At 32.7% G+C, this 26,043-nt stretch overlaps 1 protein-coding gene across 1 annotated transcript in view; it reads left to right on the top strand.

Annotated features, from left to right (window-relative positions):
• Positions 1-264: 264 nt before the first annotated feature.
• Positions 265-26,043, top strand: part of LOC127702652 (vitamin D3 receptor B-like) — an 89,587-nt gene continuing 63,808 nt past the window's right edge. Inside the window, exon 1 of the mRNA XM_052206942.1 lies at positions 265-437. Within this exon, the coding sequence (XP_052062902.1) occupies positions 405-437 (33 nt within the window). The 5' untranslated portion in view covers positions 265-404. The remainder of the gene's footprint in view (positions 438-26,043) is intronic.

Genomic DNA, 26,043 nt, shown 5'->3' with positions numbered 1-26,043 from the left:
CATGACGCAGTGATGATGATGCTGACGATGGCCACTAACGATGAGGATAACGATTATCATTATTGTTATGATTATTACTATTATCAGAGACATATAATACGTGTATGCATTATATGTCTCTGCTGTTATTATCAATTCTCTTCGAAATCTAATTAGAAATAAGAATTCTTATGCCTTAGAATATTGTGTTACCGTCAATTTCTTATTTAACAATAACCTACAAAAATATTTTGTAACTCTTTTTATTAAAGGTAGAAAGAGTTTTAGTCAACAATTTTCCAGAGCAATGCCTTCCACCTGACTACGTTCTCCAACAGTTTGGTCATGTACACAACGAGGAAATTTTGTTTGAAGATGTGATTCTTGTACCTACACATTCTAGCTTGGTTGATTTACCATTCAGGATGAGTATGGAGGACGAAGAGGGACTTTATGCGGTAAGGAGAATATTGACCTAATTAAACGGGCACCTGCCAGCCTGCTGTTGATTTTTTACAGTTGACTGGACAACAATTGTCAATCCAGTACATCAAGTTCTAAAGATGTAATTCAAAAGAATTTATCAACCAACCATTAACATATTAATTACTAACTTTGTCAATCTACCTTTGAACGAACTTCTCCATTTTATGACAATCAGACAAATTTATCAACACTTGTCAGTCCCTGACCGTCTGCTATGACACAGGTCGCTCAAATATAAGGCGACAATAACAAACTTAATAACTAACCAAATAAATCAACATATTAACATTTCTTACAGACTTGATGCACTTTTGTGCAAAAGTATTTTTGTACAGCAAATGTGTATACATGTATCCTATACGGATGTTAATTGGGTACCTCAAACTGTTTTCAAAAAAGAGAACTCAAACCTTTATATACAACTTAGGGGATAACCATTTTATTTTCGGGGGGGGGGGGATGATTTTGAAAATGAGAATTCTGGCATGGTTGGCAGACTGGTTGGTGAAAGACAGGATAAAAATGATTATACTGCATCACAAAATGCAGGAAATATATATGTGTACAAAAGCGAAAGTAAATATTCGGAATGAAAAAAAATAAGCATGATGCATACATGGTGTAGCAAGAGATAAAAATGAATTTTCAAATGCAAAAAATTCTCCTGCCGTTGGTTTGTGATATTTTGGCTGGATTTATTGTTGCATGATAAATTTACCACCAGTGTTTTCCCTAATTTGTCTCTGAAATGAAGTACTCATGGACAAGATTTTAGAAAATAAAAAAAAAAATTAATTCAAAAGTAAAGACATTTCAAAAGATCGGTTATCTAGGTTAGACAAGATGTGGTTTGGGCTTCAATCAGGTTGGAATGAAGAACATGATAAATAGAACAGAATATTTTTTGTAACGTTGTCATTAAACATGTATTGGTGTAATATACACTATGTCTAGCATGTCTGGAAGTAGAAAATATTTGTTTCCCCCCTGTACATGTATACTACATTGTACTAGGGGTTTATTATCATTTGTTGAATACCAATTTTCATGGGTGCATGGGAATTACTGTAAAACAAATTTAAATATTACACGAATTACAAATTTTCTATATATGCGTAGGTGAACTATAAAATAATTGTACAGTGAGATATTCAACATATTGACAAACAAATTCAACAATTCACCTTTTTCATTTTGTATAATAAGTTAATATAATGCATTAATAAAGTTTTATTAAAACTATAAAATTACCATGATAATTTAGGTTCTGAGAATAACAGATTTGGTTTCAGTTTCTGCTTAATTAATTTTTCCTTGAATTGATTATCAGATAAGTCATTGTAAGTACACCTCAACAGTTTTTTATGTAATTTTTTTAGACAGATGGATGAACATATTATTAATTTATTAATAATTAAATTATTTCCTTCCTGTTGTCACATTAAGTCTGGCAGAGATTTAATTGTTAAAAATAATTTAAAAATTTTACTGAAATGTCTCTTGACATTATCTGCAGTCATCACAATTAACTTTTACAGCCACTGGCCTGAACGTAAATTTGGGAAAATTTTGTATTCATTTTATGGGCTTGTAGAAGAAATTCTTACAGGCAGGTTTGATTGAAATTTTACAAACCTAGGCTGCTGGCTGGCCACCAATCATGAATACTGTATCTGTCAGTACTGTTTATCATGAATTGTTTGCAGACTTTAGGTCTGACAGTTTTCCCCCAGTCCAGTTTTTGGACTGATATATGAATTGTTTGCAGACTTTAGGTCTGAAAATTTTTCCCCAGTCCAGTTTTTGGACTGATATATGTATTGTTGACACAGGAACGTGTGAAAAGAATTGGCTTCTACAAAGTCATTAAAACACATATCAAAAGCTCATGTGCTTGTTCTTGTATGTTTATTTTTTTTCCAGAGGAGTCAGGTGGTGGGGTCTATGTGTTTTGTTTTGTCTATTTTATTCCTGTTATCCTTTTTATGATATATCTGCTTACCCTTCCGGAGCACCTGAGATCACCCCCAGTCTTTGGTGGGGTTTGTGTTGCTTAGTCTTTAGTTTTCTATGTTGTGTCATCTGTACTATTATTTGTCTGTTTATCTTTTTATTTTTGGCCATGGCGTTGTCAGTTTGTTTTCGATCTATGAGTTTGACTGTCCCTCTGGTATCTTCCGTCCCTCTTTTATGAGTTATAGAATGTTCTAGTGTTTTATTTGTTTTTACGTTACTATAAACTTGTATAAATATTTTATGAAAATGGAGTTTTTATATTTTTGTTATTCTTTCAGTACATGTATGTAACAAATGTCTTTTGAATGAAAAGATTTTGTCTGTGGTACATGTATGCCCTTAAAGAACTTACAAAGTACATTCATTAATTGACCTTAAGTAAATATTAAGGATATAAAGAAATTAAATACCCAGATTATAAAGTTTATAAAAGGGCTGGATGGATCACTGGACATTTGGTCACTCAGTGGATAATTATATATAATTACTACTAATATTACAATCATAATTTTCTGGTTAGATGGTTGAGTGACTTGCTACTAAATTTTGAACTGAAAATGATAAAAAATAAGGTATTTTTGTGAAGTAGCCGACTCCATGATTTTGGTAACCTTCTGTAAAATGAAAAACATGAAAAAATTCAGCCTTCTGGGCCCCAGCCAGTTTTCATCCCTGCTATGACTACATGTATGTACCTGAAGGCTATGGAAACAAATTATAAAGATATTGACAGAAGTATTAATTTTGACTTTGAGCCTCATGGTTTATAAAATTTCCTTTACACTGTAACTTTGAAGTTTCCTATTATTAAATTTTCCTGAAGACACCACCACTGTAAGTGGCATAACATGTAGACTAGAAAAAAGTATTTCATTGCAGTAATCCAGGATGTTGTTGTCTTTTTATAGTTTCAACATTGAAGTGTTTAAAATTCAATACTGTGTCTACTGTAAGCGTGATTTATAAACTAAAAGCGATATCCATACTTATCCTTATATATATAAGAATCTACCAGACTCATATATATATATTCAATTTAGACTTGTATATATATATTTTTCTATTTGACTTTTCTATTTGACTACCTTAAAAAGATTTTATTTTTTTTAAGAACAAGACAGCTCTGCAATGCTATTTTTGCTACAAAAGTAATATATACCATCGGTAGTCCTCTTTTTGTGGGACATTCATCACAGATGAGTATCACAGAATGACCAAATGGGCAACATGTGGACAAAGGGAGTCTACATGTTATGCCACTTACAGTCTTTATAATAATTTTCAAAAGGGGGAGGGGTAGTCAGAACTCCCTTTGGCTATTGGTATGGACTGATTAAACATTTTCCCAGTTCAGTATTTATTATAAAATACTGCAGATTTCTACCATTCCTCTTCAGAATTAGAAGTCAGTGATATGCTTAAATTTTTTAAGAACAAATTTTTGTAACAAGTAATCCTTGTTTATAGTAGGATTATGTTTAAAATGCATGTTTTTTTCATAGTAAACACTATTTCCATTATAAAGTAGCAACATGATTTTGGAGTTCTCTCCCTTTGTCCACATGTTGCCCATTTGGTCATTCTGTGATACTCATCTGTGATGAATGTCCCACAAAAAGAGGACTACCGATGTTATATATTTCTTTTGTAGCAAAAATAGCATTGCAGAGCTGTTGTTGAGTGTGAGCTTACCTTGTTACTTTATCATTAATATTATAAATGATTAGTCAAACATTAGTTTGAATCTCAACTTTAATAGTCTTTTATAGTATTTTTTGTTTTCAAAAGGGGGAGGGGTAGTCAGAACTCCCTTTGGCTATTAGTATGGACTGATTAAACATTTTCCCAGTTCAGTATTTATTATAAAATACTGCAGATTTCTACCATTCCTCTTCAGAATTAGAAGTCAGTGATATGCATGACTCATCGATATTTGGTAAACAGTTGCATTAATATCCATGTGTCATGGAATAGAAAGTTTTATATAATAACAGTTCCAAATGGAAGAATTATTCTGGAATATTATTTTAACTGGAAAAAATGTGACCGTATTTATTCCTTACAGAATAAAGGGTATACAACATTTGTTCCAACAGGAACAGATATTATAGCATAGTTTTACAAAGTTTTACATTAGCTAACATGATGTCCCAGCCCCTTGACATGCTCCAGTGACTTCAGAATTGAATGTTAACTTTTCTGATTGAAACAATTTTAGATCTGTCACTTATCCACTTAATGTTTGCTGCATACATGCACATGATGTATATGTACATGTACATTGCATGTTTTTGTCATCAATGCAATGAGGCCAAATAAATATATATGTGGTACTGGTTTCCTGACCGACCTTATTTAAACCCAGTCCCTAGCACTTTCATTACCCTTCTGATAAAAATAAAAACTTATGTCAAAGATGATTTTATCTCAGCAACTGCAAGGCAAAGCTTCTAAATATTTGGTACCAAGCTTCATATTACAATTGGTAGCCATAATGTGTGACACATAAATTTATAAAGCATGAAAGATCATAAAAGGTGAATGTCACTCATCTACTTCCCTTTTGCCACAAACATGTAGTTATGTTCTATACATTTGTGGAAATAAAAGAATACCAGAAATCTTTTGGCATTTTTTTAAAGCAGCTACTAGCCAAATCTGCTTGACATCTAGTAATAAACTTAACCATGTGCTTCTTTTCTTTCTGATTTTTATGCCCCTGCCTACAATGGTGGCATTAAGTGTTATCTTCACTGTCTATCTTTCTGTCAGTCTGTCCATCCCATTTTCGTTTTTTTTAAGCTTGAGCGGGGGCATTCGTGTCCTCAGACACATTCTTCTTTTATTTATTTCTGCTTCCACATTCCTTTCACTCAAAAGCAAGAGCAGGAGTATAAACTAGTGAGCAGTAGCTCACAGAACAGGGTTAAAACTAGTGAGCAGTAGCTCACAGAACATTTTATTTTTTTGTTGAACAGGTTCAAGTTCTGATGAAGATTTATGTTAATTTTCCTTGTAGCACTGTTGTATAGATAGTCTGACAATTTATAATGAAGCACTTTAAAAGTAGAAGAGCCTATTTAATATAGTGTGCATAGAAAAAAAATAATCCTTATCAGAGTTTATATCTTAAAGATCAGAAAGTTATTTTGCTATCCTCTTAGTGATCACTCTCCTGTGAACTATATTGGAATTAGTGGTCATTACTGAAATACTTGAGAGGAACACTGACTTTATTAATGACAGTGAAGCAGTTTTCATCTAACCTGGAGCACCTAAACTTAGTCCTATAATTATGACATATTCCAGTGGTCAGGTAGGTTTTACATAATAAGGCCTGTTTAACACAGTCAATGTTCATAAAATGTCAATGGGTACACTGCTAGCTTTATTTCATTACTCTAGAGAAGCTCCTGTATGAAGGTGTGCAATTGATACTAGACTGAAGAAATACTAAAGTGACTTGTTGTGAAAACTTATAGCCACTAATTGACACATTGAAATGATACACTCATACAGATTCTGACAATTACAGAGAATAATATTATTGACTTAGTAGTTAGTAACATGTAGTAAATAAACAGTCTTGCAATAGATAAAAAACTAGCTGTTCTGACATGTTGGTTGTTTATAACAAGAAAGTGGTCATGTATTTGAAATGAAATATACATCTGCAGAAATTGACATATGGAAATGATACAGAAAAAAATAGACATACACAGTAAATGACAAGTCTGGTAAATTGGAAATGGATGTAGCAATTCTGAGATAGAAAGGGGTTATGTTTCTTTAGCTTTTAGTTGGTTATAACGTCTTTGTTGGTTATTCCCGGTTATTCTGAGATAGAATGCTTGTAGCCTGTCATTTTTTTGAGGAGCAGTTTCTATTGCATACATAATTTCTGTTGCTTTTGAACACCTTTATTTGCTTCAAAATACTGTAAACATGGAAATTTTTGATTTTTTCACCTACTGCACAAACATATATATCTGTTACTGTAAATTCATAAATTATTGTGTGCATTTACTATTGCGATTTTTCAGGAATGGACAAAAATTCGAGATTTATTATTGCGATTTCAGGAAAATATGCATACATACATATGCATCAGATATCAGAATGCGAGTTCTTATTATTGCGATACTCAATGAGTTATATATTATAAGGTCATCACAAGGCTTTAGAAGACATAACATAGAAAACTAAAGACTGTGCAACACCAACCCCACCAAAATCTGGTATTATATCAGGTGCTTCAGAGGGGTAAGCAGATTCTACTCAAGATGTGGAATGGGTATATTATAAAATGATTGGCCCAAACTTATGACCATATTTAAATCATTTATATTTTTCTGACGTGTTGAGTTTTCAATATAGTAGCAAAATTCTTTAAAGCTTTGTCACTATACTGAACATATTTCTTTAACTTTTTCTATCTCCATATTTCTGTGGATAATGATAAAAAACATTGATATCCTTTACAAAAGGTCATATGTCCTTTAAGATATTTTGTTTCTAAATATAGGCTGTGAAAAAACAATCAGTTAATGAATGATTTAATTAATCTACATAAAATATATACATGTCATGCGTTCCACATGATTAAATAACTTCTGCAGCCAAAAATACAAAAATACTCTATAAATATTTATTAATGTATAATCATGACTATTGAAAAACACTGAAAAAATATGTGTACCACATAATTAATTACTAGTAACTTCGGCAGCCAAAAATACAAAAAAAGTCTATAAATATTTATTATTAAATGTATAATCATGGCTATCATGACTATTGAAAAACAATGAAAAAATATGTGTACCACATAATTAATTAACTTCTGCAGCCAAAAAATACAAAAATAGTCTATAAATATTTATTAATGTATAAATCATGACTATTGAAAAACACTGAAAAAATGAAAATGATTATTAATACCAGAAACTATCAGAAAGATTTTGTCCTGAAATCATTTCACAATTCAATTCAATTTCAAAAGTTTTTTGAAACATATGTTACCAAATTTAATGATAGATACAGTCAGAGATAAGAAAATTAATTTCTATTTATGGTAATTAAGGCTCTACATTTTTATCAAAATATGAATAAGGAAACGAAAGCAATAATAAAAGACAACTTGATGACATCAGGCAGTTAACTTAGTTTTCTTGAATGAATTGTTTTACATTCGTCATTTCACGGCCTTTTATAGCTTACCATAGGGTATGTGTTTTACCCATTTATGAAGGCCATACTGTGACATATTATAGTAGTTAACTTCAGTTCTATGTCATTTGGTGGCTGGTGGAGAGTTGTCTCATTGTCAGTCATACCGCATCTTCCTTTTTACTTAATCTTTTTCAAAAATGCAAGTTAACCCTGGAAATTGTGACGAAATTTTAAAGACACCTTAACTTAATGCAGACATTATATGTCATATCGAAACAGTTCATGAATATGCGTTTGAATCCTTAATATAATTCTATTGATATGAAAAGATTTACAGACACACTGAGTGATATTCTTTGTGGTATGTGACCCCCCCCCCCCCCTCCAAACACATGCACAAAAAATCTGACTAAAAGTTGAAATAGCAGGTGCACAACTTCATGTCCCATCGAATCAGTGCAAGTTTCTGGGAATTCCTTCAATTTGTTTTCCGGGAGTTGAGGCAATTTGTATTCATAAACGAATTTAGAGGATCTAGTTGAGTAAGTGACAGACGCTTAGCATGGTTTTGGCTAAAAAATATGGCAATATATTTACAAATTATGCGATACAAAAATGTTTTTATTCATAAGCAATAAAAAACCACAATTTAGTAACATATTGTTTTCTTAAATGAATATCTGTATTCAACGGATATGCGATTGCAAAAACAAGATTTTTAAATTGCATACTGGACATGAGTTATACTAAAGTTGGCACTGCTATTTCTACTTTCCTCTGTCTGTCACACAATCCTATAAAACAACAAATCAACAACTTCATTATATTTTGGCTAATTCACCAAAGGACAAGTTAATAAATGAAAAATTGAGAATTGTTTGAACAAACTGATTTAAGTATAAAGTTGAGGTTTCAAATTGTTTCTACTCTAAAAGTCTGAATGGAGTTTGTTGCCTTGGGTATAAATAAATTGAGATCAAGCATATCTTGAATATGATAGCCAATGACCAAACCATATAAACCAGTGTAATTGGTTTTCCAGAACTGTTTGAGTACGGGATTAACAAATAAGAATATATTATAGCTTAGAGTTTTGAACTTTTTTCAAACTGGCTACAAAAACAAATAATCATGATTCATTTCTTTAAACTTCTTGAAAAAAAGACTGTTTTCACATTTACATGTCGACTTTAGCCCTATGGGGCTGCCATTTTGAATGATGCTGTGGTATATTTTGTCAGCATAATATTTTTGAAAATTTGCAAATAGTAAGACAAAACGGACATTGTTTCTATAATGTTATGGCCATAAAAAAAAAACATCAGATTGGTTTAAAAAAAACTAGTTACTTATTTTTATCATGATTCTAAGAATATGTGATTTTGTCAGGAGAGATAACTTTTTTCCAACGTGTATAAATGAATTAAGGGGAGGTAATTATAATTTGATATTACTGCAAAGCAAATCAACCAAACTATACCTTATTTTGTTATATTTCAAGGAGCAAGAATAGGTACACTCAGTGTTTTTTGTTCCATGAAAGGAATTGATTTATATGACCAATCCAGCAAAAAGTTATCAATTTCTAGTGACACATTTTTGCCTTTTATTTGCCAAAAGATTGATTTTCCCCTCTTAGATTCACCTGAAAACACCCCCAGTTTTTGATGGGGTTTTAGTTTCTATGTTGTGTTTTGTGTACTGTTGTTTGTCTTTTCATTGTTTTTTGCCATGGCATTGTCAATTTGTTTTTCGACTTATGAGTTTGAATATCCCTTTCGTGTCTCTCTTACAAATCATATATATGTTTTTCGGATTTCTTTTTTCTAAATATTGTTTGTCTTATTGTATGACCTATATTTTATACACCAATTCTATTGTTAGACACAGTCTGACCATGTGTTGTAAGATGGTCATACAACCCATATTTTACAGATCAGTGGCTGGACTTAAAAACCTTAAAATTAAAGTAACATCCTGTCCACCAAGTACCAAATGAAAAATCTTTTAATATTTTATCATTCATTTTTTCAATTATTTCTGTTTATATGGTAATTTTCTGTGACACTTTGGAGGAATTCACCATGTGGTAAATATTAACTGGATTTATGTTTAATTGAAGTAGTGTCTAAATGATATTCAGGACCATGGTGGCCCAGTAGTCTAAGTTGTTCATCTACTATATATCACTAGCTATATATATAGCCTGTCAACACTGAGGTTTGGGATTTCGAACCCTGCATGTGGCAGGACTGATGTGTTTGACTACAATCTTTAAATAGACTGGGATTGTCAGTTTTCCTGCTGAAGGTATGTGGTTCTCTCCTGGCACGCTTGCTTCCTCCACCATTAAAAATGATTTCCACGATATAGCCAATCGTGCTGAAAGATGCTTTAAACACCAACAGTCAATCAATCTAATATTTGTCGGTGGATAAATCAGTAGACTCTGGTTTTTCAAACCTTTTCAAAATTATATTTTGATATTTTGCTGTGTTGTTTGAATACTCGGGGATAATTTTTTCATCTTCTATTTTTACTTTGGAATAGTTTCCCATATTCAATCAATCTCTGTGAAATTGATCTTTATTATTTTGTTAATTATCCCTTGTAAGGAGTGATTTACAATGCATCATGAATGACTTAACTTAATCAAGATGAATTGCTTCTGATTATTAAGATTTCCGTTTGTACTTTATAATGCCATATTTTGTAACTTCTGGTCATTTCAAACTCAAGCTTTTCTCTGGGGGTCACATTTGATTTACCTTGGTGGTTTACCAATTCCAGTATCTGAAGAGACTGAGTCCTGACTCACACTGCCTTTAATATCAGAAGGCCTTTCCAGTGTCTTGAGAGACCGTGTGTCTCCTTTGAAGTTTGGCATTTGATTTACTTGTATATCAATGACTTTTTGTGTTTTATCACATTTATGGGTCCTACAGTGGCTGAGTATTCTGTGTAACTTTTTTGACATTTATTTCCTTATTTATTGATCAATTTACCAGCAACAGTGGACCTTTTGAGGCTCTGAAGAGGCTGATTGTTCCTTTTTTAGCTGTTTTTTTTTAGTGTCCCAATTGCTGTTTGACATGTGAAGTTAAGTGTTCCAAATAGCTGTTTGACATGTGAAGTTAAGTGTTCCCAATAACTGTTTGACATGTGTTCCATGTAACTGTTAATTTAATTGAAGAAAACGCATTAGCCTTTTAGCATTTCAGTAGGTCTTTTAAGTGTCACCTCAGTGCATGGCTGTTGAGTGTTTCAGCTATCTATTTGAGATTGCTATTTGAGATTGGAGTGTATATATGAGGGGCTGGAAGGGGTTTACAGAAAAGAGAATAATAGGCCAGAAGTACAGAATAAACAACAACAAAAAATAGGGAATAATGGGCAAAACTAATAAAGAATAGAGAATAATGGGCAAAACAAATAAAGAATAGAGAAAAATGGTTTAATAAATTAATGCATAAAGAAATGAATGACCCCCCATCCAAAGCCTCATATCTTATCAGCCTATAAGCACATCAGTAGATTTTCTGAGTGTCAGTACTAGGTTCACTCTAGGTTTCCTCCAACAATAAAACGGACACTCCGACAGCCATGAAATTATTACAATGTGAGGTATATACATGTATCATAATGTCATATGGACATATTCAAAGCTATACCTATATTGTACAGACACCTGTCTATTGTTGATGACTACGTGCTGCCCTCTAGATGTCTTTTGGTTATGTAGATCATTGGGTTGCTGTCTCATTCATGTATAACCAACATCTCCTTTTACTAACAACTTGTGTAAATATGATGCAAGCAATTGTTATTGGGTATATAAATGAATCTGACTTCTGCTAATGACGATTGTGAAGGGGTTAAAAGTTCATGGTACAATGAATGGAATGCAAATTTATATGAAGATGGTGACGGATAGCTCACGGTTTAACATCAAGTGACAAATTAAATGCATTTTCAGGATGAGAACATGATAATGTGATATAAATATAAACCCTGCTTTGTACTAGAATGCTGCACCAGATTTTTCACAAGGAAACAGTCTGCAGCTAGACATTTCACACTACCTGAACACATTATTCTGACCAATCTTTGCTCTTATTCTTAAATGCTGTGTGCCTCAAGCACGCTACCATGAGACCACTGAGGCAGTTACAAGAGGTTCAGAGTAAATGGTAATAAAATGCTCCTCTGGGCGCAGCTTGATACGACCGCAGAGGTCGAACCCTGAACAGTTGGGGCAAGTATGGACACAAAATTCAAGCTTGATACAGCTCTGAATTTGGATTGTGATTAAATATTTGACACAGCATAGCTTTCTGACACAGAATGGATGTGGTCTAAGAACTTAAAAATTTTTAATTTACCTGTTATGGTCCAATATCCAAAATCTAAATACATACATGGTTAGATTCAGCATATCAAAGAACCCAAATATTTCAATTTTTGATGAAATCAAACCATATAATTATTATTTGCTTTTATATATAAATAAAAAATAACCAACTTAAAATGGAAATTTAAAAGAAAAAAAAAAGGAAAAAAAAGGAAAAAAGATCCCCCCCCCATTTTTTGTACCCCCTTATGATTCATCACCCCGGCGGCCCCAAACTCAATCCCAGCCTTCCCTTTGTGGTATGGTACCTTGCAGTACAATTTCAGAGAGATCCATACACTTGAACACAAGTTATTGTCTGGAAACTGTAAAAATGCTTGTTTTTTGGCCCCTTTTTGGACCCAAATTCCTAAACGTTTAGGGCACTTACCCCCAAACTCAAACCCAGCTTTCCCTTTGTGATATGGAACCTTGTAGTACAATTTCATAAAGATCCATACACTTACACACAAGTTATTGTCCTGAAACTAGAAAAATGCTTGTTTTTGCCCCTTTTTGGCCCCTAGTTCTTATAATGTTGAGGCAATTACCCCCAAAATTAATCCCAGCCTTCCCTTTGTGGTATGGTACCTTGCAGTACAATTTAAGAGAGATCCATACACTTGAACACAAGTTTATGTCTGGAAACTAGAAAAATGCTTATTGTTGGCCCCTTTTTGGCTCCTTATTCCTAAACATTTAGGGCAATTACCCCAAACTCAATTCCAGCTTTCCCTTTGTGATATGGAACCTTGTAGTACAATTTCAGAAAGATCCATACACTTACACATAAGTTATTGTCATGAAACTAGAAAAATGCTTGTTTTTTGCCCATTTTTTTGCCCCTAATTCCTAAAATTTTGAGGCAATTACCCCCAAAATCCATCCCAGCCTTCCCTTTGTGATATGGAACCTTGTGATACAATGTCAGAGAGATCCATACACTTACACACAAGTTATTGTCATGAAACTAGAAAAATGCTTGTTTTTTGCCCCTTTTTGGCCCCTAATTCCTAAAATTTGGAGGCAATTACCCCCAAAATCAATCCCAGCCTTCCCTTTGTGGTATGGTACCTTGCAGTACAATTTCAGAGAGATCCATACACTTGAACACAAGTTTATGTCGGGAAACTAGAAAAATGCTTATTGTTGGCCCCTTTTTGGCCCCTTATTCCTAAACATTTAGGGCAATTACCCCAAACTCAATTCCAGCTTTCCCTTTGTGATATGGAACCTTGTAGTACAATTTCAGAAAGATCCATACACTTACACATAAGTTATTGTCATGAAACTAGAAAAATGCTTGTTTTTTGCCCATTTTTTTGCCCCTAATTCCTAAAATTTTGAGGCAATTACCCCCAAAATCAATCCCAGCATTCCCTTTGTGATATGGAACCTTGTGGTACAATGTCAGAGAGATCCATACACTAACACACAAGTTATTGTCTGGAAGTTACAAAAATGCTTATTTTTGGCCCCTAATTCCTTAACCCCCAAAATCAATCCCAACCTTCCTTTTGTGGTATTGGACCTTATGGTAAAATTTCATAGAGATCCATTCACTTAAACTAAAGTTATTGTGTGAAAACCAATGTGTCTTCAGACGACGCTGGACGACGCCAACGTCATACCAATATACGACAGCATAATTTTTTTGGCCCCTAATTCCTAAAATTTTGAGGCAATTACCTCCAAAATCAATCCCAGCCTTCCCTTTGTGGTATATATATATATTTGTTTTATTAAAGTGCAACCTGATATAACATGATAATACAAATATAAAACATATTTTATAATGTCAGCCAGCCTTCATAGGCTTATGATGCACTGTACTTCTAAAGTTCTCATAATTATCTGTTATAAATATCAAATATCAATTTAATTGTACAATAAACAAGTAGTTAATTTTTTCTCATTAATGTTTGTGTTCTAATATTAGAAATGTTAGTGATAAATTTTGACACTATTTTAACACCGGCACTGAGTAAAAATTTGAATGGTATGGTACCTTGCAGTACAATTTCAGACTTGAACACAAGTTATTGTCTGGAAACCAGAAAAATGCTTATTGTTGGCCCCTTTATTTTTATACGACCGCAAAAATTTTTTGAGGTCGTATAAAAAAGAGTGCAAATTTATATGATGATGGTGATGGTTGGCTGTTTAATGTCCAGTGGAAAATTAAATGAATATTGAGGATGAGAACATGATAATGTGTTATTGACTTTGTACTACACAGCATGCTGAGCTGGATTTTTATGCCCCACCTAGGGGCATTATGTTTTTCAGTCTGTGTGTCAGTTCATTCGTCTGTCTATCCGTTCGTTCGTTCGTCCTTCCGTCCATCTGTCCGTCCGTCCGTCCGTCCGTCCATCTGTCCCACTTCAAGTTAAAGTTTTTGGTCAAGGTAGTTTTTGATGAAGACAGACTCAAGTTGATGTCCAATCAATTTGAAACTTAGTACACATGTTCCCTATGATATTATTTTTCTAATTTTAATGCCAAATTAGAGTTTTGACCCCAATTTCATGGTCCACTGAACTTAGAAAATGATTGTGCGAGTGGAGCATCTGTGTACTATGGACACATTCTTGTTAAATTCAAGGTCTGCATAAAGACATGTCGCCCCACCCAGACACATTATTCTGACTAGCAGCCTACCAATCTTTGCACTTACTCATCAATGCTGCTGTTGTAATGTTACACTACTATTTCAGGTTAGGGTGAAGGTTGGCGTCTATTAAAACGTTTAAACCCACTGCATTTGTTTGCACCTGTCCTAAGTCAGGAACCTGTTTCAGTGGTTGTTGTTTGTTGATGTGGTTCTTAAGTGTTTCTCGTTTCTCGTTTTTTATATAGATTAGACCGTTGGTTTTCCTGTTTGAATTGTTTTACAAGTCATTTTGGGGCCCTTTATAGCTTGCTGTTCGCTGTGAGCCAAGGCTTCGTGTTGAAGGCCATACTTTGACCTATAATTGTTTACTTTTTACCCGTTGTGTCTTGGATGGAGAGTTGTCTCATTGGCACTCATACCACATCTTCTTATTTCTATATATGCATGCTTAGCAGAGAAGCAGCAAAAACCAACTTTCAAGTCTTTGGTTTGACCCAGCATGGGTTCAACCCACGATCTCTCGCACTTGAAGCTACACATTATCACTAACCACCAAGGCGATTATTTATTATGTTAGTAATGTAAGTTCACCTGTATTTGAATATTTATATCATTTGTTTTAGTTATGTGAAATAAGAAGACCTAAAGTACAAATATATATGTTAACTTTGTACTTTAAATTTATATATATATACATAATGCACTCCAGTGAGTTTCTGTTTTTGTGTAGTTGGAAAGGACTTTTGAAATGTTTAAAATCAAAGGTCTTTTTAAATTGCAGGTTGTGTTTTATGGAATTTGCATACATATTCAATGAATGAATTACTTCCAGCCAGCTCAGCATATCCATAATATGATAAGGCAATGCCCTGAAATTTAATATCATATTATCAATTTGATTAATCAAAATCAGTGTAAATGAAATGCTTCATTTCTACTTTTTAAATCAATAGGAAGTAAATATGTACCAAACGAATATATATGTACCAGACTAACGCTGTCCAGTCTGGTTTCAAAAGTCGGTCAAGCTATGCTAGGTGATTAAGTAAGGTCTTTTTTTAAACAAGGATGTTGAAGATTCTTCTGTAAATCTAATCAGTGCAACTGAAGGATTCAAATTAAAACTGATTTTGACTTTACACTAATAAATCTATTACCTGCATTAAATGACCTTGTTAACTTTCCTAAGTAATGTTAGATGAATTAAAGCAGATCATTGGTTTCTTCATTAAATATTGATTTTTGATAAGCTTGTGTCATGAAAAACTTACTGTGTTATCAGATTTTTACCAATCTCTACTGAGGGGATTAGCACTTAATACTGATGCCTTAAAATATCTTTGTGACATGAAGGCTTTTAGTAAAGTCATTGACATCATTTTACATTTTTCTGTATCAGACATTGTATCGCTTGAAGCAAACACATATATATATGTAAATGAATTTTTCCCTTTGAATCAAGAACTAAGAAAAAATCTATCCTGGAACAAAATGTCTGAAAATTCTTTTAGTTACGCCTACGTGATTAAAAACTAGCAAATTTTATGTAGATGAAATTTGCTTCCCCTTATTGAATTAATAACAGTATTGGTGATTGTCACTTCTATGCCCCTTTTTGTTCATATATATATCTAAAAGATTCAGCCACAGAAAAGAATTTTTTATGTATAAATAAATAAATAACATTTTTAAAAAAGATTGCATCTAACAAAGAGAAGACCTTGTAATCCTTTTTTCATTGCATAACTTTATTACCCCTTCTCTGCATATATTAATACTCTGACAGAAAATATTCTGGTCTCATGCACCATATTATTTGATTAAAATCTAGATGCTTTTATGGATTTTTATACGACCACAAAAAAAATTTTGTGGTCGTATATTGGTATGACGTTGGCGTCGTCATCGTCGTCTGGCTTTGTCGTCGTCCGAAGACACATTAGATTTCGTACTCTAACTTTAGTTTAAGTGAATGGATCTCAATGAAATTTTACCATAAGGTTCAATACCACAAAAGGAAGGTGGGCATTGATTTTAGGGTGTTATGGTACCAACAGTTAAGGAATTAGGGGCCAAAAAGGGACCAAAAATAAGCATTTTTGTAACTTCCAGACATAACTTGTGTGTAAGTGTATGGATCTCTCTGACATTGTACCACAAGGTTCCATATCACAAAGGGAATGCTAGGATTGATTTTGGGGGTAATTGCCTCCAAATTTTAGGAATTAGGGGCCAAAAAGGGGCAAAAAACAAGCATTTTTCTAGTTTCATGACAATAACTTGTGTGTAAGTGTATGGATCTCTCTGACATTGTACCACAAGGTTCCATATCACAAAGGGAAGGCTGGGATGGATTTTGGGGGTAATTGCCTCAAAATTTTAGGAATTAGGGGCCAAAAAGGGTAAAAAAAACAAGCATTTTTCTAGCTTCATGACAATAACTTGTGTGTAAGTGTATGGATCTTTATGAAATTGTACTACAAGGTTCCATATCACAAGGGGAAAGCTGGAATTGAGTTTGGGGGTAATTGCCCAAAAATTTTAGGAATAAGGGGCCAAAAATAAGCATTTTTCTAGTTTCCAGACAATAACTTGTGTTCAAGTGTATGAATCTCTCTTAAATTGTACTGCAAGGTACCATACCACAAAGGGAAGGCTGGGATTGATATTGGGGGTAATTTCCTCAAAATTTTAGGAGTTAGGGGCCATAAAAGGGCAAAAAAACAAGCATTTTTCTAGTTTCAGGACAATAACTTGTGTGTAAGTGTATGGATCTTTATGAAATTGTACTGCAAGGTTCCATATCACAAAGGGAAAGCTTGGTTTGAGTTTGGGAGTAATTGCTCTAAAGGTCTAGGAATTTGGAGCCAAAAAACAAGCATTTTTCTAGTTTCCAGACAATAACTTGTGTTCAAGTGTATGGATCTCTCTGAAATTATACTGCAAGGTATCATACCACAAAGGGAAGGCTGGGATTGAGTTTGGGGGTGATGAATCATAAGGGGATTCAAAAAATTGGGGGGGGGGGGATTTTTTTTTCCTTTTTTTTCTTTAAAATTTTCCATTTTAAATTGGTTATTTCTGATTTCTGATTTATATATAAAAGCAAATAATAATGATATGGTTTGAATAGGTAAATTAAAATTTTTTAAGTTCTTTCATTCTGTGTCAGAAACCTATGCTGTGTCAAATATTTAATTACAATCCAAATTCAGTGCTGTATCAAGCTTGAATGTTGTGTCCATACTTGCCCCAACTGTTCAGGGTTCGACCTCTGCGGTCGTATCAAGCTGCGCCCCAGCAGAGCATTTTATTTATAAAATCACAGCATAAATATGAAAATTAGGAGATGTGCTATAGTTACCAATGTTATAAGCATAATTTTTATTCATTAGATATTCACTTGAGTCATTGTTGTAACTATTTATCCCCTTGTTGGTGCCTTGGTGGTAGAGTGGTCTAAATAGATTATCTTCTATATCACTGAGGTTGTGAGTTCAAACCCCTCCTCACATGTGAGGTTCATTCCAATCTTAATTGACTCCACCAATAAAAAGTACCGGTAGCCACCTCAAAATAGAAAATAGTGCTGAAAGTGGCTTTATACACCAAAAATGGATCAGTAATCCCCTTGTTTACCAAAATTTTATTCAATTTTTATAAATGATTTTAAGATGTCTTTTTAAAACTACTTAACAAATATGTGAATAATAATCCAATTGTTTTGTTTTAAATTTAAAAAAAAATAACATTGGAATTCATGAATTCAGCAGTACAAGATTATTGAAGTGACAAATTCAGATACATATAGACCAAAAATAAAAGAAGTTGGCTGTTCAAAAGTTATAAACCTCTCAGGGGGTTACTGAAATGACACTAAGTGGTTGTATGGAGTAGTACTTTATAGCAATATTTATTAAGGGAAAATGACAGATGTTTGCTGACCTGTTTTTTAAGGGGTACTACAGAACACTTAAGGCAGTTAACTCTTTAGAAATCAGCTTAACGTTTTAATCACATTCTATTAGTATTGAGAAATCAAGCTTCTCAATGATGTATGTCAAACTGCTATAATTCAATGAAATTATTCCTGTAAATTGTGTGGTTCAAATTTCTTAAAATTTTTATATTTTTGTCAACAGGTCAAAGTAAATATTTTGTCAAATTTTATGAAAATTAAACGAGCCAAATTTATTTTAGTCTATGTGTTGGGTACCCCCTTAAACTTATTTATAAGAAATATAATTTTATATTGGGACCTCTGTGGATTTTCAACACAAATTGTAAAAGAAAAAGAGTAAACCATGCCAACTTTTGGCAAGTCTCCCATGCTATTGTTTATTTTCACTGCTATATGCAATTATTGTACTGTAATGTCAAAAGATTTTTTTTTAGATTAGATATCTTTTCTATGATATAAGTTATCAATCTCATCTCCAAGGGAAATTCTTGTACAATTACTGAAGTTGTCATATATACATTTAAAGATCTGTTTGAGGTTTCAACTTGCCAACCAAACACTTTTTATACATGCACAAAATTTTAAAACTTGCCTTGGTATGAATGATGCACTTAATATCCAGCAGCGCTGGGATAATCAGAATCAAATGTTAAATTAATTTACTTTAGTTTTGGTTTACAATCAACACTTTTTATGAGTTAAACAACAGCCATAGAATACATACAGGGTACAGGTAGTGAACATCATCCCAATGTTTTGTCAATGAAAGGAGGTTGCTAAACAATCGATTGATAGATTGTTGATTGCTAATCCCCCTCCTCCCCCATTTTCTAAACAAAGCAGTTTAAATTCAGTATAAACCATTAACAGGAAATGTGACTGGCAAACATCTCTAATTATCAGAAAGCCATAAGATGTCATCACGACATTTGAAATATAAATAGGTGATTTCTCCTTCTTATTGTTGACTTCCATCAATTCAAAAGCTGATATTTTTTACATTAGTGCTTCTCAATACTACTTATATCTCTGCAGATTATATTCTAATGTACATTTTTTTCTTCCAAATCAAAGTAAATTATCTTGTTAAGCTGTAAACCATTCATCAACTAAATTTTTTCAAATCTCTCTTACTTTCTTATTTTCCACAATTATGTTGTCTATTTATATGGACAAGACTAAAATTTTTACTTTCAGATAGTTGTTACCATAGTTTCCAATCATCCAATTTAGGCGAAGTGTACTTCAATACCTTAAATGAATATTACAGCTAATGTGCTATTTTTAATTGTCAGAAACTTGAAAGGCAGAAAATTCTTGATGTCTTTATACAGTACGGATGTACTTCAATGCTTATTTTAGTTCTAAATTAGAAATGTGTATATCTCTGCAGATTATATTCTAATGTAATTTTTTTTCTTCCCAATCAAAGTAAATTATCTTGTTAAGCTGTAAACCATTCATCAACTAATTCAAATCTCTCTTACTTCCTTATTTTCCACAATTAAGTTGTCTTTATATGGACAAGATTGAAATTTTTACTTTCAGATAGTTGTTACCATAGTTTCCAATCATCCAATTAAGGCGAAGTGTACTTCAATACCTTAAATGAATATTACCGAAGCTAATGTGCAATTTTTAATTGTCAGAAACTTGAAATGCAGAAAATTCTTGATGTCTTCATACAGTACCATGTACTTCAATGCTAATTTTAGTTCTAAATTAGATATGTGTTTGATGTGTTTATTCCATGCCTGCAAATTTATGCAACAGAACTGCAGCAGGAACTTGTAGTTAGTGCAGTTTTACAGGTAAACTTCTAATCATGTTGCAGCATAAACCAATAAAGTATTAACTTCTCTTATTCCTTTTGATCATTCATTCTTTGTGATTATTATAATTCAATATAACTTGAAAAAAAAATAACAGTTTAAATCTAATTGCATAATTAACTTGAATTTAAGGCCAGGGTTTTCTAATTTGTTGGGTTACGGATTTTTCATGTGAAAATGTCGGGTCGGGCTGTCTGGGGGGGAAAAAAACCCAAAAAATTCTTTCAAGGCAGAAAACTTTGTATAAATTTGATAAATGTTTCAGCTAACTAACAATAGTTTTGGTACGCTTTTTCTTAATTTTTAGTATCAAACATTATTGCACAGCTGTTTCAAACGTACAATGCATACCATCGCCACACAAGTTTACTAAAAAGGGGTATGTCCACGGACAATCAGGAAATAAATGGTCATTTCACGAACGAAAAAAAAAGTTTAAACCAGCTACCGGTTGCTTTTTATCAACTTTCAGGAAACATATTAATAAACTTCAAGCATGAAAACACGTGAAATAAAAGTTGGAAGCAAGTCGCACGAAAGTAAAATTTGACCATCAGACTCCAACGTCGTAATCGAAGTAGACCGGTCCAATGGAAAAATGAGGATACCGGTTTCATCCTTTGGCAGTCATTGTCATTTTTTCCCACTTTTGATATCCAAATGGACGATTCTTTTGTTTAAACTATAAACTTGAAGATTCAAAACTGGTCATAGATATTTGTTTCTTTTAAATTGATGTCTTTCACGTTTGGATGGGTCCATTGTCCATTTCATCTATGAGATGAATAATCATACGGAATTATGAAAAAAGGGAAAACGAACTTATGGTAATGGGCTTTTAACATAGATTTCTTTTCGCAAATTTTTTTTGTGTAAACAACATTTCAAGGTCAGTTTTCATTGTCTATTTTTATGCACACAAACACAACAGATTATTTTTAGAGCTTTTAATATTTTTTTAGATGTTTTAACATGCTAAAATAATGCATTTAATATCAGGAAAAAGTGGCTACGCAGATATTTTAATTTTTATTTCAGGGACAATGTATTTGTTAGGGTCGGCAGGAATAAAAAAATCATGTATTGTCAATTTTTTTTCTTCCGAAAATCGGAAAAATAGGGTCGGCAGATCCGTAAACCAACAAATTAAAAAACCCTGGCCTAATCCAAATTTCAATAAAGCTTCTCTAACATTCTGTAGAGAAAATTAGTGTACTACAATTGGAAACAAAAGACATGTCTCAAAACAAAATGCTTGTTGCTTGCCAGTTTGTTTTCAATTTTATCAAGAACTAATTACTTTTGATATTGATCATTTGAGGCAGATTTTTCCCCAGTTGACTTTTATCCTGAATTCTATGTGGCTAATTTTGGGATAAGCACCTGATATATAATAAAAAACGGTTTAATAAATAAAAAATAGAGTTAACCAATTACAAGGAAATTGGTTTACCGGTAATCATAAAAATTATGTATAATTTCTATTTATTATCAGATGCAACTGTTCACAAAAAATTACTTTCTGGCTCATCAGGAGTTACAGTTTTCCTATCAGTTACCATTCATCGGTAATCATCTTTGGCCTGAGCAATAATTAGCTTCCATCCACATATATCAAATGTAAACTAAAGTCAATCTATGTTGTCATGGCATGGTCAGTTTTTTTCCCAACTAATGAGTTGAATGTCCCTTTGGTATCTTTCACCTCTCCTTTCCCCTATGTAATGAAGTAAAGGGCATGCCAGATTTTGTGATTCTAGATTAGTAAATGCTTCATGGAATTTTTACATTTCTATATCTTGTACATGTATCCCTATTTTAGAGATAATTGTCTGCACTGTGAGAGTAATTTCTTCAGAGTCATAATGTAACAGTACATTAAACTTAAAAACAAACATTTGAAAACAGGGATGTCAAACAGTACAGTACAATAATAGAATTTCATAATTATTCCATATGCAACCACTTCAAATTGTCACTCTCTTAAAGCATAATGATTGTTAAGATCTCTAATGAAAATATTTAGAAAGCATCAGACTTCCTGGTAGAGCGATACTGTCTATCCTGAAAATTATAATTTTTAACAATGGTTAATAATAGTTGAAAACCAACTTAAACAATCAGTAATTTTATAAAAGGAAAAATTAAGAAAGAAGATATATTTAGTCGTGATTCTGGAGTTTGTTGTTCAGGTATTGCCATTTGCCCCAGTTGAAAATACTCATGGATTCCAACGAGGATTATTCAGACAATGGGCAAATCTTGTAGAAGACAATACTTTTTCTGAGTGGAATTACCCATTTAGACAGTCTATTCAAATGAAATAGTTCTCATTCTTGACATTAAGGTAGATTCTCTGTATACCGCCATCTTGGATTGTACAATAGAAGTACACAATCGGTCTAGTTCTTTGTCTAAATCTGCAAATTTTGAGAGAGATTTGCAATTTATGTGTAAGAATGTTTATTTGTATAAAGAAAAATAAGTGATTTTGCATAATCCAAAATGTATAAAGAAATGCCAAATATTTGTGTTTTTTAAATCAATTTTTCAACTTAGCCATTTAAGGAGAAATAACTCTTACAGTAAAATTTTTATACTGGAATGATAGTGAAATTTTCATTTTTGTTGAGCCTGCGACTTTTGTCGCAGAAAGCTCGACATAGGGATAGTGATCCGTCTGTGGCGGTGGCGTTAGCTAACTTCTTAAAAGCTTTATATTTTAGAAGCTAGAAGACCTGGATGCTTCATACTTTGTATATAGATGCCTTATGTTACGAAGTTTCCGTCTGTCATATGTCCGTCCTTGACCTCATTTTCATGGTTCAGTGACTACTTGAAAAAAAAGTCAACATTTTTTGTAATGTTAATTTCTTTCTTATTATGAGTAATAGGATAACTATATTTAGTATGTGCATACCTTGCAAGGTCCTCATGCCTGTCAGACAATTTTCATTTGACCTCGACCTCATTTCATGGATCAGTGAACAAGGTTAAGTTTTCGTGGTCAAGTCCATATATCAGATACTATAAGCAGTAGGTCTACTATATTTGGTATATGGAATGATTGTAAGGTGTACATGTCCAACTGGTAGGTGTCATCTGACCTTGACCTCATTTTCATGGTTCAGTGGTCAAAGTTAAGTTTTTGAGTTTTACTCTTTTTTTCTAATACTATATGCAATAGGTCAACTATAAATGGTGTATTGAAATATTTTATGATGTACATGTCAGTCTCACAGGTTTTATTTGACCTTGACCTCATTTTCACGGTTGATTTCTCGGTGTTAAGTTTTTGTGTTTTGGTCTGTTTTTCTTCAACTATAAGCAATAGATCAACTATATTTGATGTATGGAAGGATTGTAAGGTGTATATGTCTGTCTGGCAGGTATCATCTGACCTTGACCTCATTTTCATGGTTCATTGGTCAATGTTAAGTTTTCATGGTTAAGTTTGTTTCTTAGATACTATAAGCAAAAGGTCAACTATAGTTAATGCCTAAATTGATTGTAAGGTGTACATGTCTGTTTGGCATGGTTCATCTGACCTTGACCTCATTTTCATGGTTCATTGGTCAATGTTAAGTTTTCTTGTTTAAGACTGTTTCTTAGAAACAATAAGCAATAGGTCAACTATGTTTGGTTTATTGAATGATTGTAAGGTGTACATGTATTTCTCGTTTGGTTTATCTGACCTTGACCTCATTTTCTTGGATCGTGTTAAGTTTATGTGTTACTTGTAGTAAAGCTTTGTATTTAGGACTATCAACATAAAATCAATGCTTAGTAAAGAAGGCGAGACATTTCAGCGTGTGCACTCTTGTTTACTTGTAGCAGAATACCATTTTTTTATTTATTTTCTTAAAACATATTATAAAACCTATCTTCTCATATTTTATTTCAAAATTCTATCTCATAGATTTCTTTTTATTCACAAAAATGTGTTTTTTCATTTTCATTTCAATCTATGCAAATTTTGGCAATTTTGCACAACTTGTAGCTTGAAAAATAGCATGGTGACCCATACTTTTTATTACATATTTGAAAAAAGCATGGTTAAGTCTTCATTTTGGCAAAGTATAAGAAAATTCTATCTGAGGAAATATATACCGACAATCTACCTTAAGTCTTATTAGACAGGTTGAAAGAATAGATCCAACTACATTGTATGTTTCTTAAAAAAGGATGGCCAAAGTACATTAAAATGTAGATATAAATATTTTGTTTTAGGGAGGCACAAATCATACAGTACTTAGTGCAAAAAAAACCTGTTGATTATGACAAAAAGTTCTCTGTCAGACATCATCAAAATGCATATGGACTTGCATTTAGAAATTGGCAATAAGGGTTAGCTGGGCCAGTAATGGAACTTAACTTTATGACAAACCAGATGTTTTCAATTTTCCCTATATACTTTCCAGTCCTTAATGAAGCAGCATTCCAGCAGCACTTGTTACTCATGAGTCATGTCCAAACTTAGGTGAAAGTCATTTTCATTGAAGGAAAGAATATTTAATTGCAAATATACAAAAACAAAACTCACTATATTATATGGTCATCTATTATGCAGATATTGGTAACTTGAAAAGAAAAAAAACTAAAGTATCAACTGAGATTTATCAACACTTCATATGGCATTGCTTATAGAATATTGCTACCTACATATATAATAAATCTGTATTGGAAGATTGAAATCATCCGTTTTGTTGTAAAGTTTGTTCTCAGATGAGACAACTATATGTATGTATCATATCAGGGATTCTAAAATAATGGTTTTGATATATGTATTATCTCAACTTGAAAACAAACATGTGTGGAAATTAGACTTAACTGTAACATGTAGTGAATAGTAAGGCCATGTAAGGCATTTAAATATATGTCTTATTCATATTAATAAATTTCTAAGATTACTGGGCCCTTTATAAATTAGTATTATTTAACCTCTTTTTACAAAAATACTTTTCATTCATTTGTATGTTTTGTGGTTCAGTTTGGCGTCCATTTTGCTGAACTAGTATACATTATTGTTTAGGGGCCAGCTGAAGTTTGACTCAGGGAGTGGGATTTTTTCACTGCGTTGAAAACCCATTGGTGGCCTGATGGGCTGTTTTTCTGCACTTTGGTTGGTTGACACATTCCCCTTTTCCATTCTCTATTCTATTGCTTATATAGCCTCTATTTGCTCCCATAGTTAAAATAATTTGATTAACTCTCTGATTCAAAGAACTAATATTAACAATTACTTATAACATTGTAATCTATTATAATACATAATTTTTTATGCCCCCGCCGTAGCGGAGGGGGCATTAAGTTTTACCCTTGTCCGTCTGTACGTACGTACGTCCCAAAATTGGTTTCTGTTCTCTAACTTTAGTTTGCCTCAACCAAATGTTATGAAACTTAAACACAATGCTTATTACCACAAAACACAGATCAAGTGTGAATTTTGGTGTAGTCACTTTAACCGTTCTAGAGTTATGCCCCTTTATAAATGGAAAAATTGCAAAATGTTTAGTTTCTGTTCTCTAACTTTAGTTTGCCTCAACCAAATGTTATGAAACTTATACACAATGCTTATTACCACTAAATACAGATT

Source organism: Mytilus californianus, unplaced genomic scaffold (assembly GCF_021869535.1).
Source record: "Mytilus californianus isolate M0D057914Y unplaced genomic scaffold, xbMytCali1.0.p SCAF_5, whole genome shotgun sequence".
NCBI classification, from domain to species: domain Eukaryota; kingdom Metazoa; phylum Mollusca; class Bivalvia; order Mytilida; family Mytilidae; genus Mytilus; species Mytilus californianus.
Note: the sequence above shows the minus strand (reverse complement) of the source record. Positions and strands in the feature narration are given on the sequence as shown.